Source organism: Macrosteles quadrilineatus, unplaced genomic scaffold, assembly GCF_028750875.1.
Source record: "Macrosteles quadrilineatus isolate MER2022 unplaced genomic scaffold, UCM_ALF_1.0 Scaffold_1__1_contigs__length_201487025, whole genome shotgun sequence".
Taxonomy (NCBI): domain Eukaryota; kingdom Metazoa; phylum Arthropoda; class Insecta; order Hemiptera; family Cicadellidae; genus Macrosteles; species Macrosteles quadrilineatus.
In genome coordinates, this window is record NW_026542594.1 from 175,177,842 (window position 1) to 175,193,204 (window position 15,363).

At 36.3% G+C, this 15,363-nt stretch overlaps 1 protein-coding gene across 2 annotated transcripts in view; it reads right to left on the reverse strand.

Moving 5' to 3' along the window:
- Window positions 1-15,363, reverse strand: part of LOC128990246 (clustered mitochondria protein homolog) — a 49,591-nt gene that overhangs the window by 19,519 nt on the left and 14,709 nt on the right. The window contains exons 3-12 of one of the 2 annotated variants that reach the window (XM_054412567.1): window positions 12,589-12,750; window positions 8,591-8,732; window positions 7,615-7,745; window positions 5,442-5,578; window positions 4,537-4,766; window positions 4,020-4,156; window positions 3,064-3,258; window positions 1,703-1,915; window positions 1,008-1,166; window positions 622-743 (exon numbers count right to left, since the gene is read on the reverse strand). In XM_054412567.1, coding sequence (XP_054268542.1) covers window positions 622-743; window positions 1,008-1,166; window positions 1,703-1,915; window positions 3,064-3,258; window positions 4,020-4,156; window positions 4,537-4,766; window positions 5,442-5,578; window positions 7,615-7,745; window positions 8,591-8,732; window positions 12,589-12,750 — 1,628 coding nt within the window. Of the gene's footprint in view, window positions 1-621; window positions 744-1,007; window positions 1,167-1,702; window positions 1,916-3,063; window positions 3,259-4,019; window positions 4,157-4,536; window positions 4,767-5,441; window positions 5,579-7,614; window positions 7,746-8,578; window positions 8,733-12,588; window positions 12,751-15,363 lie in introns of both variants that reach the window. The other variant, XM_054412557.1, reaches the window with a different exon arrangement.

Sequence of the window (15,363 nt, forward strand, 5' to 3'; positions counted from 1 at the left end):
TACCATTGCTGTTGATTAGTCATAAGGTGAGACCATAGATCAAACATACTCCCTTAGTAGAGTTCTCATCCTTATGTAACGGCTGAAGCCAATTCATATTTAGTTCTATACGGTGCACAGTAGAGGATTATTTTAGAATTTGTTTCTTGTTATTTCAGACATTTAAAACCTTGTTTAACCAAATAATACGATCTAATCATAAACAATAACCCGTCCCCTAATTAATTATATAACCAAACAGTAAGCACAAATCAAGAAATAAACCCTAAAATAATAGAAACAAAATTTTATTGACACTAGCGCCCAATCCTAGACACGAAAAATGAGTTTCAAAATGTACAATGGTATGAGAAGTCCACTTGGTTGGTTAGTCTATGGTAAGACACCGTACAGTAATCTGCGACTTTAAACACCTCAGCTGAATATTTACATACAGTATGACTTTTTTGATTCATCGGTAAAACAAAGTACATAGATTAGTGTTCTACTGGTTTTAGGAGTTTCAGTATTTTTAGTACAACTTTGTCCTCAAATATATTTAGAGGTAATAGCACACTACACGTAAAACTAAAGATGGTTGAATTATTGGATTCATGGATGGGTAGAAAAAATCTCACTTACTCAACAAAAGAGTCGATGAGTTCCTGCCTCAGACAGCAAAGTTTGTGTTTGTGTTCGATGGGAAAGCCGAGAGCGGTCACTTCTCTGCTTAACTCTTCACCAGGCAGCTTCAAAAAGTTCACCTTCAACAAGACACAACCATTAACATTTTTATAAATGTTGGCGGCTTCTTTTAACCTTGCATGCCTGTTCACTTAGGCTAAGGAACGTATTCAGCAAAGCAAGAATTGTCCAAAATGTGTTTATCGGACTCATATGGTAATCCCACACTCGTATTCGTCTGACACAGGAACAACCATACTCATCCAGTAAAAACCAATTTTCTGGACAAGTAATGCACTATACTATTTCTTAACATACTCATCTCTGACATGTTGAAGACTTACGTCTGGGGGGAAGGTGCGCAACAAGTCCAGTATGTAGTGTCGGCCGTCGTTGCCGATGATGCCCTTACACTCCACACTAGAGCACAACTCCACCTCCTCCGCCTTGTCATTCACCACCTTGTGTGGAAGGATCTTGAGCTGCTGGGCGGCCTTGCTTAGCTGTAAATAAATACAGCAATATGATTCAAACAGATGGTTTGTGACTACAAAATATTATCAACGAGTCTGTGTGTGACAATAAAACACAAATGTGGGAACACTGCCAAAGATGGTGACGACCATAAACGTAAACACTGTTAGTGTCACAGATTTATGTTACTATCTGGAAATTAGCTAGGTCAAAATGGTACATCAAGTTATGATGCAAGTAATAATGGTTATCTCTGATTACGTTACAAAGAAAAATAAAAATACAGATAAGATTCATATTTTTGTAGGGGGAATTGCCTTTTCTAGGAATTGTCACCTTTTCTGGGCTACAGTAAAGGTGAAAAATCCAGCCACCGTTGCATAAAATATGAATTGGTCCTTTAGACTGGGCTCTATGGTGCTTTGTTATTAGTCAAAAGAGCTGGCTGCTTATCATTGTTATAAAATGTATAGTTTATTAGAATTTAATATATGCTAGGTGGAATTTCACTCAGTAACTTATTAAGAGTGCTCTTTACTAATGCTAAATGTGCCAACTAACTCACCAGTTCCATATATTTGGGGTGTGACAGTACAGTCTTGCCAAAGTCTATAGAGCCGTAGACCACACTCTGTTCCTGCTCCCTCTCCAGTATGCCAGGTATGATGCTCTGAGCTGTAACTCTGTAGCCCCGGTAGTCTATGACCACGGTGCCCAGAGTGTACAAGCCAGTCAGGTCTACAGCACTGTAAACTCTCACACCTTGCAGATCGTTCCTCTGAAATATTATCAACCATTTAATACATTTTACTTTATGCATTGAACAGAATCTGTATGACTAAACAACTTGTAAATAATGCAAAATTAATCTGATTGATATTTCTAAGTTATAAAAGGGCAAATGAAAACAAAGTGATTGTAAAAACTCAAAACACTAAACTACAGTATAACCTTCTTCTTACCCGCTTAGTTCAAACTGCACATGATCGCAAGAAAGGCTACCTGCATTTCACAAGTATGTGGTGCACTTTATTTGTAGCCAAGTAAACAAAATAAACTTTACCGGATTGCAAAGTCACCCTATGTCTATTGCTGTTTGGACAAACAGCTGTTATTGATGATTGAACTCCCTTCCTTTTTGTATAACACTGTGTAGTTTACCATCTTCCACACAACGTCTGGTTTTAAAGCTTCAAAGCTTGTCTATTCAATCATAGCTTTACTTTTGTTGGCCCTGACATTTTTAGTGCCCACAATTGTTCGGTCCCGAGATATCCATATTGAGATTGAATTAGCCGTAACAAGGTGTCCACCAGTTTCCTTAGACAAAAATCTGTGACTATCTGTGGTCTCATTCACTGTGGAATTGGTAGTTGAGCTATAATACAGAAAATTCCTCTGGAGGGACTTAAATGTTGCAAGTTTGAAAGGCTTCGATTTAATTTCAAACAGTGACTTTTGCAACCAACTAGTCTTATCAGTAACTTTTCGGTATGTGAGTCGGTGGCTCAGTCGGTAGCGTCGCGGACTTCGGGCTCAAGGCAGCGATGTCGTGGGTTCGGATCCTGGTCACTGCAACTAAAATTTATCAGTACAGTTCACCTTTGTACTGTACCGGCTCACTCCTTGCTTTGCTGTAAACGAGCCACGCACGGGCGCTTAGTCTATGTGGACGGGCAAATGCAAGGTTAAAAGAGGCCGCCAACCTCTTTTTTTAAAAGAAAAAAAATAAAAAAAAACTTCAGTGATTGGTCGAGACCCTCTGGGCTTGAATCGATGAACCTTACCTACGGTTGTGAACAAGTCTTACGACGCTTTAGCAGTTACTATCAATAATCTTAAAAACCCTGTTACAGGTGATTAAAAAAAATTTTATAAAGCACTGATAAAAGAGTTTTTACAAATAATAATAGTTTTTTTACTCACCGGAGCAACAAAGGCGGCAGCGTCCCCGCCAAGTTCCTTGTAGTGATCTCTCACGTCGAAGCCCAGAGAGAAAAAGATGTTGTTCCAGATGAACATCTGCATCTTGGACTCTTCGCCAGGGTTGATAGCCATCACGTTGCCGTCAATGACAGCCATCGCACCTCTGGTGGCTCCGGCCACAAAGTCACTGTGAACCTGCAACCACACGATGGATGTGAGAAGATTGGCACAATCTACAATACTTCCTTTACTAATGGATTCTTAACCAAGTTGTGTGTTTCAAACACCAGAAAAAGAGATATGTATGAGATCGACCGTGTGGAATATGGGTAATGAAGTGATAAAACAAATAAGGAAGAAAACACCAAATATCCAAGTTTGCCATCCAGTTCCATAGAACATGTATTATAAATGGCATCCTAAACACATAAGGATACACAAAACGCTCCTTGACTTTTTTAATTTGTTCTTAATATTTCCATCCTATAAATAATTATGACTACGAATACCATGAAGTAAAAAATCAAAATACCAGTGTATAATAAAAGGCATTAATTAACAGAAATAAGACAAATGTTCTTTGGCACCTACTTGAGTGTCGTGAGGACAGTTGGACACTTCCCACACACAATAAACAATAAATACAATCTTTTCAGTAATGTTGATAGCTAAATTCTCCCCAGCCATCAACTGCAAGATAATAGGAATTAAATAAAGACTCCCAAAGACGAGGTTAAAACATGAAGAAACCAATATGAGAGAGTTTTTAGAACCGATGAAGAAAATGTGCATGATAGGAAGAAGTGTAGGCAACTTTTTTGATAGTGGCAAACTCGTTCTCAGGTAAAAATGGCCACAGCATTAAGAGAAAGTAAGTAGATGAATAAACAATATTAAAATTACCAAATAGAAACCACAACTTAAATTATCTTACAAGTTCACAAACAGTTCCGTACCTTGAATATCGCCCTCTCTCTAAGCAATCTCTCTGGCAGGTTTTTGCGAGGCAGCTCCCTCGTAGTTTGTAACTCCTCGTTCCAGTCTCTCGTCTGTCCAGGGATATGTTCTTCATAACCAAGCTTGGACGAAAAGGCTACAAAAAAATATTCAAGTTAAAAGGGTTAAAATAAGTTTAAAAGGTCCTTAGGATTTACATTTTAACCTTGGCAGTTTCCCATTAAAAGTAGTACCTAAATTAGCACAATTGTACCCTTTTAGTACAAAACGTTTTGTACAAAAACGATTTTGAGCTTGTTGCATGCTCCCAAAATAAGTTTGCTCTCTGATTCTGCACTATGAATTTAATCATTGCCTGCAGCAAGGTACAAAAAAGGCAGGTTTGGGAATCTTATTTAAGTTAGGGCCCAATTTTTTTCAGCAATTTTTGGGATCTTAATATGAAAATCAGTGACTTCCAGGACTTCAGTGACCGGTAGATACCCTGTAAGCAAGTTAAGTATACAGTTAACTTACTGTCCTCAGCCCGTATGGCGTCTACGGTGTGTTCGGTGAGAGGAGAGGCCCATGCGTACACCTGGTACGGAGTCGCCACTCTCTCAAAGGGGTGGCGCTGAGTACGTTTCTTCTGTAGGATCGCAAAGTTGCGTTTGAACGCTGGACTCAGCTGACTGAGTAGTTCTATCAGAGAATGGCACAAGTGTGATGGCACTGCAGGCTTGGCATTAAACTCTTCCTCGGTACATCTGCAACAAAACGTCCAATATTTATGAATGAGAATTATTGAGTAAATATACTAGTGAGATTTGAAGGAAGGTCCTATAGCTCCGATTCTTATTAATTCTAATGCTTCTGAAGAATTTCAATTCCTATAGGTCCAATAACTAAACTGAAATAATGTTTTAGTTCAAAGAATAAAATTATTCATACAGATCCGACAGTTTTTAATTTATTTTTATTTTTACGAACTCCATAGCTATTTTCAAATATTTACTCAGGTCCGATAGAAGAAGCCAAGAACACTCTTGTGGTCTGAGAGGTGGGAGGAGCCAAACTGTGTGCAAGTACATACAAATGATATTACAGTCAACCCCAGACTATACACACTGTCGATTAACCATGATCACCAAAAAATAAATAATGTATTAATTATGCAAGTTATATACGTTATAAAACGGCAACCATGATGTTTAGCCCATCATACATTTTGTGGGTGTTTTAATTTTTGCTATTACTAAGCCTATACATGGGCTCTCCAAAAATTTAGTTTTGTGTGAAGCAAAGTCAAAAGGTAGCTACAATATATGTACCAACGTTTTATATGAGCTTTACTATGCAAAACCATACAAATTCAATGTTGGTTATTTCTTGGACATTTCAGGTTTAATTTGCATTATTCACGATTCTCGGAATCTACTCACTGGTTGAGGAAAAAGCCCCTGGTACAAGCTGTGATGTGGTAATGTTTGTCCTCTAGTGTTACAACATAGAGGTACATGAGATCACCGTGCATCTTACGATAGCCCGGGGGTGGGTTCCAGCCTGACGTCGTGAGCACCTGAAAGCAAAGAACCAATAAGTGACACAATTTCCAGAACAATTTACCTCACAATTTAGTTAAGATTTAAAACTTGTTTCATAATTTAGAACCTAAGTTTTGTATGCATTAGGAGTAGCTGAATTGTTGATAACCATTAAATATTAGAAAATAGATAGAAGAGGCCGTTACTATTTTTGAGCTCTAGATAGCTTCAAAATTAAAAAGGCCTAAATTTAGATGAATTGAGCCTTCAATACAGTAGAGTCCCGCAAACTCGGCGTAATGTGGACTGGAAGGGTGCCGAGTTTGTGAAATGCCGTGTTATGGGGAACTAGGGTTTAAAAGAAAAACAATACAATTTTTAAGCTAAAATTAACTACCTCTTTTATGTATATTTACATTTCAAGTTAGTATTAAGTCATCAGTTGTAGTACAACAAATCATTTGTACGAGCTGAGAATGATATGACTTGAGCTGGCTTGAGTCCATGTTTAACTCGGACTCAAAAAATCACTAATTTTCTGAGCCAGGTGATGGCCGAGTTATCCAGACTGCCGGGTTATCGAGTGCCGAGTTTGCGGGACTCTACTGTACTGCGATATTAATTTTTTACCGAGCCAGACTGACAAACTAGGTCACCTTTGAGTAAACTACAGCATCTTTATTAGCAGAAACAGTATTCAAAAATCAACAGATAAAAGACTAGCTTTTAGTAAAATTGCACTCTGTAAAAGGCTCATTGAATCGTATTAAATAACACCCCCGCCGCAGCAAACCTGCAGACTAAGCGAATTTCAACTTGCCTCATTACATTTTTAATAAAATATTTCCATAAATAAAACATATTTATTCCTTATAGCATTAGATTTAACGAGTGCTTAGGTTTGCTGCTACAGGGAAGGTAAAAAGTGTTTTATGACCATACGTCAATAGTATAGGATGAAATAAATAAATTTTATCAATATACGTGGGTTATCCAGAAAGTAAAGAACGTTTCGTTATGACGCCGCTAGGCGCGCGCCGATTTTGTACATTTTGGTATGTGCGTACTCGGCAACTCAGTCGGCATCCAGCCGTGACAATTGGAGCATTCTAGCGCTGCCCGTTTTTTCACAATTTCAACTTAAGATGAGCGCTGCAATAAAAAATCCCGCCAGTTAAGGGGTGCGGTCAGTGAAACCGTTTTTTGTTGGCATTAAACTTAAAATCGATAGACATTTATCGCCAAGGGTATGAAGTTTAAGGAAACAAACGTAATGATTGAAAGTTCTGAGAGAATGGTGCATTCAGATTAAAAATGGCCGATCTGACACTCATGAGTCATGACGAAGCGAAGGGCGGACGCCCGAGCATTAAGACTGATGGAACTGGTCGCTAAAGTTGATGAAAAGGTTCGCAAAAACCGCCGATTCCCGATTACGGGTCTTTCGCTTTGTTGCGTGACAATTTTAAACAACAAAGTCCGTGAAAATTGAGGAGAAGTTTCGGTTTTAAGTGTTTTCCAACAAAAACCGTATCACTGACCGCACCCCTTAACTGGCGGGATTTTTTATTGCAGGGCTCATCTTAAGTTGAAATTGTGAAAAAACGGGCAGCGCTAGAATGCTCCAATTGTCACGGCTGGATGCCGACTGAGTTGCCGAGTACGCACATACCAAAATGTACGAGATCGGCGCGTGCCTAGCGGCGTCATAACGAAACGTTCTTTACTTTCTGGATCGCCTAAGTATATCCATAAACAAGTAAACTACAACAGTTTTCTTTTTCTCCATAAGAATAACATGGGAATTTTAAATTACACTATTTTTGAATTTTCTCCGTGACCGTTAGGCATACAACAGTGCTTCAATTTACTAAATTATTTTTTTTTTTTTAAGCTCTACAAATTTATTTAGATTTGTTATAAAGTCAAACCTATTTGAGTATTTTTCAAAAATATAGTTAAATTAAATCATCAAAAGAAATCAAAATATGTCTGTAATCAAGTAGCTAACTCAAGGTATTAATTCATGCTATGCTTTATGAAAATAAATTTCATCATCGATGTGCTTTACCTTTATACATTGCGGGCCCTTCTGCTCCTTGGCGAATGGCTGGAGAGGCAGCAGGGGACGTTCACGACAGCCAGGCATGATGTAGTCTGGCGGAGTACAATCCACACTCTCTGCTCGGCTTTTCTTTTTTTCTGCACAATTAATTTCATTTTTTTAAATTGTACACTTGATGAAACTGAATAGTGTGCACAGAAAAATCTGATTGTGGTCATAACCCCAAAAGAATTTCTGGATTGCATTGTGATTTAGATCAAAGGCAAAATTTTCTGATTAATAGACATACAAAACATCATACAAAAATATACATAGGTCGGTTTTTAAAGTAGGCGGTATGTTTTACCGTTTTTTAGCAAAAACTGAAACCAAGAATTAAAAACATGTCAGTTTCGGTTTATTGGTTGGTATGGAACAATTATTCCACAATATTAGGAGATGATGATGTCGGGAGATGATAATGAAGTCCCCAAGATAAAAAAGAAAAGAATACTGTATAGGCTGTTTAAGTACAGGATCGCGTAATGACATCTTCGCGACATATCATTGGAACAATGATGATATCTTAGCGATCCTGGTAGATGCTTTCAATTTTTCCACAATTAATTGTAGGATAAGATGATGAGGTATTTGCCATCGAGGGGGATGTTCAAGATTTTGGAAAACAAAGATGATGACTTTGCCATTGCAGAGTGTTTGTGAATTTGATTCTGATGCAGGAGAAAACGAAGATGATCTTGCAACTGCGAAAGATGTTCAAAATTTGGTTGTGATATAATATTTGGTTTAGAGGATGGATCAGGATGGTGCCACGATCACGAATCATTAGTCATTATTGTAACTACTGTTAAAATATAAGTGGGTGGTTATTTATTTAATTAAAACCAAAAATAACCAACAACCAACGAATTGAAAAACATACTTAGTACAATAGATGTAGTATGATTGCTAGGTACAATTTGACATGTACCTAGAATGTCACCTTGAGTGATGATGTTGAGAAAGGACAGAGAGCTGCAGTCCACTCCGTTGTAGGCATCAGCCGGGTCTAGAGACTTGAGCAGATCACGTACATGTCTCACATGGATCCTTGCCTCTCTCATGGTGTACGGCTCTTCTACAACCTGTAACATGCTTTCTTTGCAACAACAGCTTTTTTATACAGTCCTCATTTAGCACTGTCTTAGTCCAGAACATGCAAAATTAGTGAGGACTGTAACATACCATTAGTAAAAATCTTAGCAGTTCCAACATTTGCTAAATTTTTACTAGTTTTTTACATATTTATAACATACAGTAGAACCTCTTTAATCTGAACCTTCGTGTCCGAACATCTACTAATTTGAACGCCTCATTGCTGTACTCTATTCTGTCTATTGAGTACAGTAGTTCTTTATTGTATACTGTATTTTTTTATCATTGTTAAACAAGGCAGAATCCATGATCGCAGCAAAATCACTTGTGGTAATTTTTTCACCGTCAATCACGAATACATGGTTTTTCGGTTTTTAGCAATGGCCAATAATCTAATCTTCTGCGGTGTTGTAGAAATCATCGCCTATCAGAGTAATGGAAACATCATCATTGTCTTCCGTAATCGCGGCAAAATGTAAAATATATCCTATGGTCTCTTATACTACACTCCTGCTTTTGTTTTTCAAATACTCCTCCTGAACGGATGAAGCGATCTGCACGAGATATCATCATCGTCTCCAGCGGTCAGAGGATCTTATTCGTACTCTGAAGTGCGGCAAAAGCATGAAATCACGCTCATATCGCAATTTTTTTCTATGATGACACGTTCTGCAATGGCTAATGGTAGTAAAAGCTAGTCCTATTATCTGTAAAATAGCCTAAATTTCAGAAAATATCCGACTGGCGACTATCAAAATTTTCAACTAGATCCAATTTGTGTTACGGTCTGAAATGATTCGGGTACTAAAGAGTTTTACAGTACACTCTCAGTAATCCGGCAGATATAGGACCGTGATACTCCCCAATTACTGGAACGTCATCAATAAAAACACTTAAAATGCACAAAACAATTGATTTATTACCGCTATTGTTGCGATCCCGGAAGACGAGGATAACGTTTCCGTCGATGGTGGACGTATGAGATCATCAAAATTTTCCCGCTATAGCGGAAGATCATGATAATGTTCAAGCGACGGAAAAATGTTAATGAATTCACTGTGATTGCCGAAGACCACACCCGTCAAAAGACTCCGGAATTACTGGAGTGCCAGAGTGGCGCAGTGGTGGATTTTAGAGTCTACTGTACTGTAGTTGATAAGTGTTGTTAGTTCAATAGATTGTTAAGTCTCATCGATGGACAAGCTGTCTAAGGCTTTCTCCAGCCAGGAGACTGTATTGTACAGATTCAAATCCTTTCTCATTCAAGTCTGGTGTAGAACTCATAAGCGTTCACCCGTCTGTTGCAAAGCATTTCGGAAAAGGTCCTCATATGATAAATTGAGGATGCCTCAGGTTGATGAAATTAGTGGATCCTTTGTTAGTTGCACCATAAATTTGATACTTTTTACTAATCCTTACTGTTTGTTAATTTTTTTTAGGTCTGAAAAAAATATAACGGGAACAGGACCGAAACAGATAACAATGAGTATAATTTCATTGTTGATGTTAGCCTCCGGATTACGTTGAATATGAAAATTGGTGTAAATACCTGCTTCTTGTAATCCAAATTGTTGCTTATGACGCAACTAGTTTCGACTTATCACGAAGTCATCTTCGGGCGTCCAGGGGATGTCAATTTTTGTTCGTAACCGTGACCATGTTCGTGTATGAACGTATGTGTGTATTGACGACCTTCTGATGAAGTGAATTGACATCCCCTGGACGCCCGAAGATGACTTCGTGATAAGTCTAAACTAGTTGCGTCATAAGCAACAATTTGGATTACAAGAAGCAGGTATTTACACCAATTTTCAATGAGTATAAATAAATTAATGAAAAATCCGTAGGTTTTGAACGGTTAAGACTGACATAATTATTTGATAATAGCCCTAATGCAGCACAAATAGGATTTGCAAATAAGATTCTAAGCTTGAATTCTGATATGCAAAGAAGTAAATCAAGTTTTTAAATCAAGGTTGGTACTGATCAGAATAACACAAATCAAGACAAACTCTAGTTTGTACTCTTAATTAAATGAGCTTGGCTTTATTTTCCAAAACTCAACTTTACTTGTTCAATTTATTAACAATAAAATTGAGCAAACTCAATTTTTCATGCTAAATGGTTGAGATCAGAACAAGATATAACAACTGAAATGCTCGTGGCTCCATAGAGAGTCATTTGTTAAACTATAAAAGTTTTTCACATAGTTATGATATTGATTGAAGTTAAAAATAGAACTTGGATAATATAAAAAAAAACTGCTGCAGATAACTGGATAGCAAGAGCCACCACTTAGTTCCTCTGTGCAGTTATGATAATTTCCTAATGAGATAACAAACTGCAAGGCCTTGAGCTCAGTACAGACTACAGAGTAATGCCAGAGTATTACAACATCAACAACTTCAGCAAATCTTATGACTGATGGTATACTTTGAATTGTTATTGAACTAGTAGAAACAGAAGGGAGCTGCCCAAATGTAGAATTTAGATATTTAGAAACTAAAAGTAGTGTAAGGTATGGCTTTTAGAGAAGATATTTTTTTTTCAATACAGGGAAAATTTATATTGTTTGACATAGCTACAACAAAAGGTTTAAACTAACTGTATCCGTCAAGTGATACTGGTTTGTAGTTAGTTGACTACAGCTGTTTCATGTTTATATTAACACATCTTCAGGTCAAAATGTTGCATTGATTTATTCCATAGAATAAAGGTTTAAAGTTCACAAAAATAACACATACAAGTACACGAAACATTTAACATTGATATTTATTGGCCAACACACAAATACGAAAAATGTGTAATAAACATTGGACAAGCACGGCACCGGTAGAAGGTAGGTCATGACTAGTATTACTAGTGTCATGACCTACCTTCTACCGGCGCCATACGTGTATGATGTTTATTACGCGTTTTTGTATTTCTGTGTTGGCCATTCTATGTTAAATGTTTCGTGTACGTGTATGTGTTATTTTTGTGAACTTTGAACCTTATAACGACCATTTCACTTTAAGACAGATACAGGTAATTAAAACCTTTTATTGTAAACATCAGTGATCCAGAGGCTATACCATAAAAATGACACAGCTACTCTTTTTGTAATCTAGATAGGTGAAGCTTAAGGTGAGCACCAAATCATGGCACTTACATAACATTACTTAGGAACTTAGGTTTCACTACCGCTTGTATAACATTTGTTTTTTTTTTAGTTTGTTTTGACAAAACAATCTCAAACTAAATCTATTACTTAATGATGTGACATAACATAGCCACATAGCACAATGGACCAGAGGATATCTTTCCGTTCAAATCTTCCTTTCCAAAAGTTGTTGTGTTTGTTGTGCCAAGATAAGACTCTTTCCCATTCATGCATGTTCGGTATCCAATCTACTCCTTAGTATAATTTCAACTATCCTATAGAACTATCTTTAGAACTCTAAAACTATCCAATTCTGAACAAATTATTAATTGTAATTTTATTCTGAACCCCAATAGTTATCTAATTATCCAGAACAGTACAGCTCCAACAATTGATGATTATCCGAATTGTTTACAGAAAGAATGTTAATTAAAGAATGCAGAAGCAATGAGCGAAGCAAAAATCCTGAACCTCTCGTGCGGTATCCTTAACATCATCATCGTCTCCTGTAGTCTCAGAAACATTTTTGTCTTCCATACGGCTTCAATAGATTCGGATAACAAGAGTTCTACCTTATTTTGTATTTTCAAGCCATTTTCTAGTATTGTGTGGTTCGAAAAATACCAAACACACCCAACAATACTTAACAAAAACAAAATTGTTCATCTTTCACATATAACTTCAAACCACTTTTCTCCCCTTACCTTGATTATTGATCCCTCCTTGAGACCCTCGATGTTCTTGAGTTCTGCAAAGTTGTCCAAGGTGTTTCCGTCCAGCTGGAGGGAGAAGCATGTTCTATGACACGTGTCTTCACGGTCCATCAACAGCTGATGTATCTCTTGCACTAACTCCATACTGGACACCTGCACAACACAAACACGTCACAAAAAGTACTCTGATGTTATCAATATTGGTCAAGTGGATAGAGCAAAAGGTTTGTTGTTAGTGCAAGGACTTACGGCTAAAATGATTATGGACAAGAGGAAATTCAAAATAAAGGTTTGTTTCAAGAGCGAGTACTAAAGCGAATCAATACTGGGCAATACAGGTTAGAAAAATATTTTATTGGTAGTACAAAAATGTTAAATAAGGAAATGTTTAAACTGCATTTCTAATGAGATGCTCTGGAACAGTGTGTAAAATACCTGGTTCTTCAAGTTTAAAAGGGCATTTAACCTATTTTATTTTGAGTGGATACATATTATGTTTTAACTTGTAGTAACAGTAGTTCTACTAGTTCCTAAACAATTTTTTTGGAGCAAGCTGGTCTAGTGGTTAGAGCGCAGAACTTCGGTTCCTGAGGTCCTGGGTTTAAATACTGCCAAATCACCAATGGATTTTATCTAAGTGATAATGCCGCAACTCCTATGTCTAGCCCAAAGTAATGTGAAAAACAATTCCAGGCTCGTGCCTAGTGTCCTAAGACAAACAAAAACTAGTTCCTAAACTGTCTAAGGCTTTTCAATGACCTTTCATCATAAAGATTTGTCTGCATTACAAGTTGATATGTTATAACAGCAGAAATCCTTGAATTTCAGAAACCATGAGTAAATGGATTAGAACTAGTGTTATAGTTAGTGTGAATGCCAGTGGCTTCAAGGAAATTTGAACATTTTGACAAGGATTGAACGGATCACTTTTTAAAATAAATTCCAAGCCTAACCTATACACTTACAACACAACCTTCACTAGAAAAAAATGAAAGTACAAAAAATAAACCATAGTAAATTAAGTATTATTGCATTTCAACACATTAAAATAGAGCAGTTTGTTCCAACAGACTGTAATATAGAATTTGAAGTACACCTTGTTAAAATTGTTGTAAAGAAATAGATTTTTAAAAGCTTTTTTGTTCAAAGTTTAATCCATCAATCATTACTTGAAAATAAGTCTAAAACACATTTTGTTCAAGCCATCTTAACTTGACTAAAAAGACCCTGTAAAGAAAAGTAAAAACAAAATGAAACTTATATTTTGAAAAGCTCTTAAGTGGAAGAATAGTTAAGGATGATCAAATGGGTCATGATTGATATCTTATGATTCTCCTTTGTCACTGTTTTTTAAGAACCTCGGGTTTATAATTCCATTGTCCTTAGGTCAGTTTATTTATGTAAAACATCATAGCCTATACACATTTGGGAGAACAATGTAAATTGTTAAGATATAATGAGATAAGATAAGATAATTTATTTTCCAAAAATAACAATCTTAGTGATACATAATGGCTATGGAAAACCCATACTAAGGAAAAATAATTATATGTATGGCAATTTAATAAAACTATATTTTAAGATAACAATTTGTAACAGGATATATACAAATTATTATAAAATGTTTAATTTGCTTGAAAAGAATAATAATGTACAACTTTTTAACAGTCTTTATCTCTATCTCTTTAAATTTCTTTATCTTTATAAGGGAATATAAATTAGGAATATAGACTGATGTTATTAAGAGGGTTTCACCTGCCGCCTGGTTACCACATAAACATGGTCCTACAAAAAAGAACCTTGTGGCATTATTAAAGTGATAGAGTTAAAATTAACGGTAAAATATTCACAAGATCCAAACTATGCCCTGGATGAATTGAAACTTCGTAACTGTTTCTTTAAGTATTAAAAAATTAATTTTGAAAATACTTAAATATAGTCTTTTTCACATGTGATTTTAGTTTCTAAATAGGGTAATAGTTCAACATTAATTTAATTTATCCCCATCCATTGCAAGCTCTGGTATGTTAAGAGCACAACAAGCACACAATCATCGAAAACAAATTAGTTTTATTGTTGAGAGCTTGTACCGTAGAGGCATGTTTAGCCGCCATCTTGAATTGGCCGGCTAGAACCCACTTAAGGCTTAGGTACATAGTTGGGACATTTTACAAGTTTTTGAAAAATAAAAAATAAGAAGACAATTTAATTTTTCCAATTTTTACCGAAAACATTAAATCAGAACAAATGTGAAATCCTTCACCGTTGTGCAAGATCCTGTGCAGAATTCAAAGAATGTTTTAATGATGCAGCAGGAAGCCTGACAGTCATTTTGTAACTGGAATGTTTACTTGCGGGAAGCCTAGTTCAGTCAATTAGAAAGGTTACGCTAGATTGTAGCTCTCTTGCTTGTCTGTGTGTGTGTTGTGTGTGAGTATATGTGTGTGTTTGTGTGCGTATGATAATCCTTGTCAGTGTGTTTAAAAGATAACCAAATCCCCCCACTCATAGTCAACCTGCTTTACTGTGTAAGGAATGTTTTTGATCTGTTAGGTTTTATTTTAGCAAAACCATTTAATGAAAATGCCACATTAGGCCCTAAATAAAATGTCTAATATTTTATGACAAATTGCATTACATAAATCGATTAAACTACGTAGTGTGTAATAAGTTTGACAATCTGTTTGAGTCAATTTAGAAGAACTATTTCATTCAGTGAAACCTACCACTTTTTACAAACATTTTTATATCTCAGAGCAAATGACT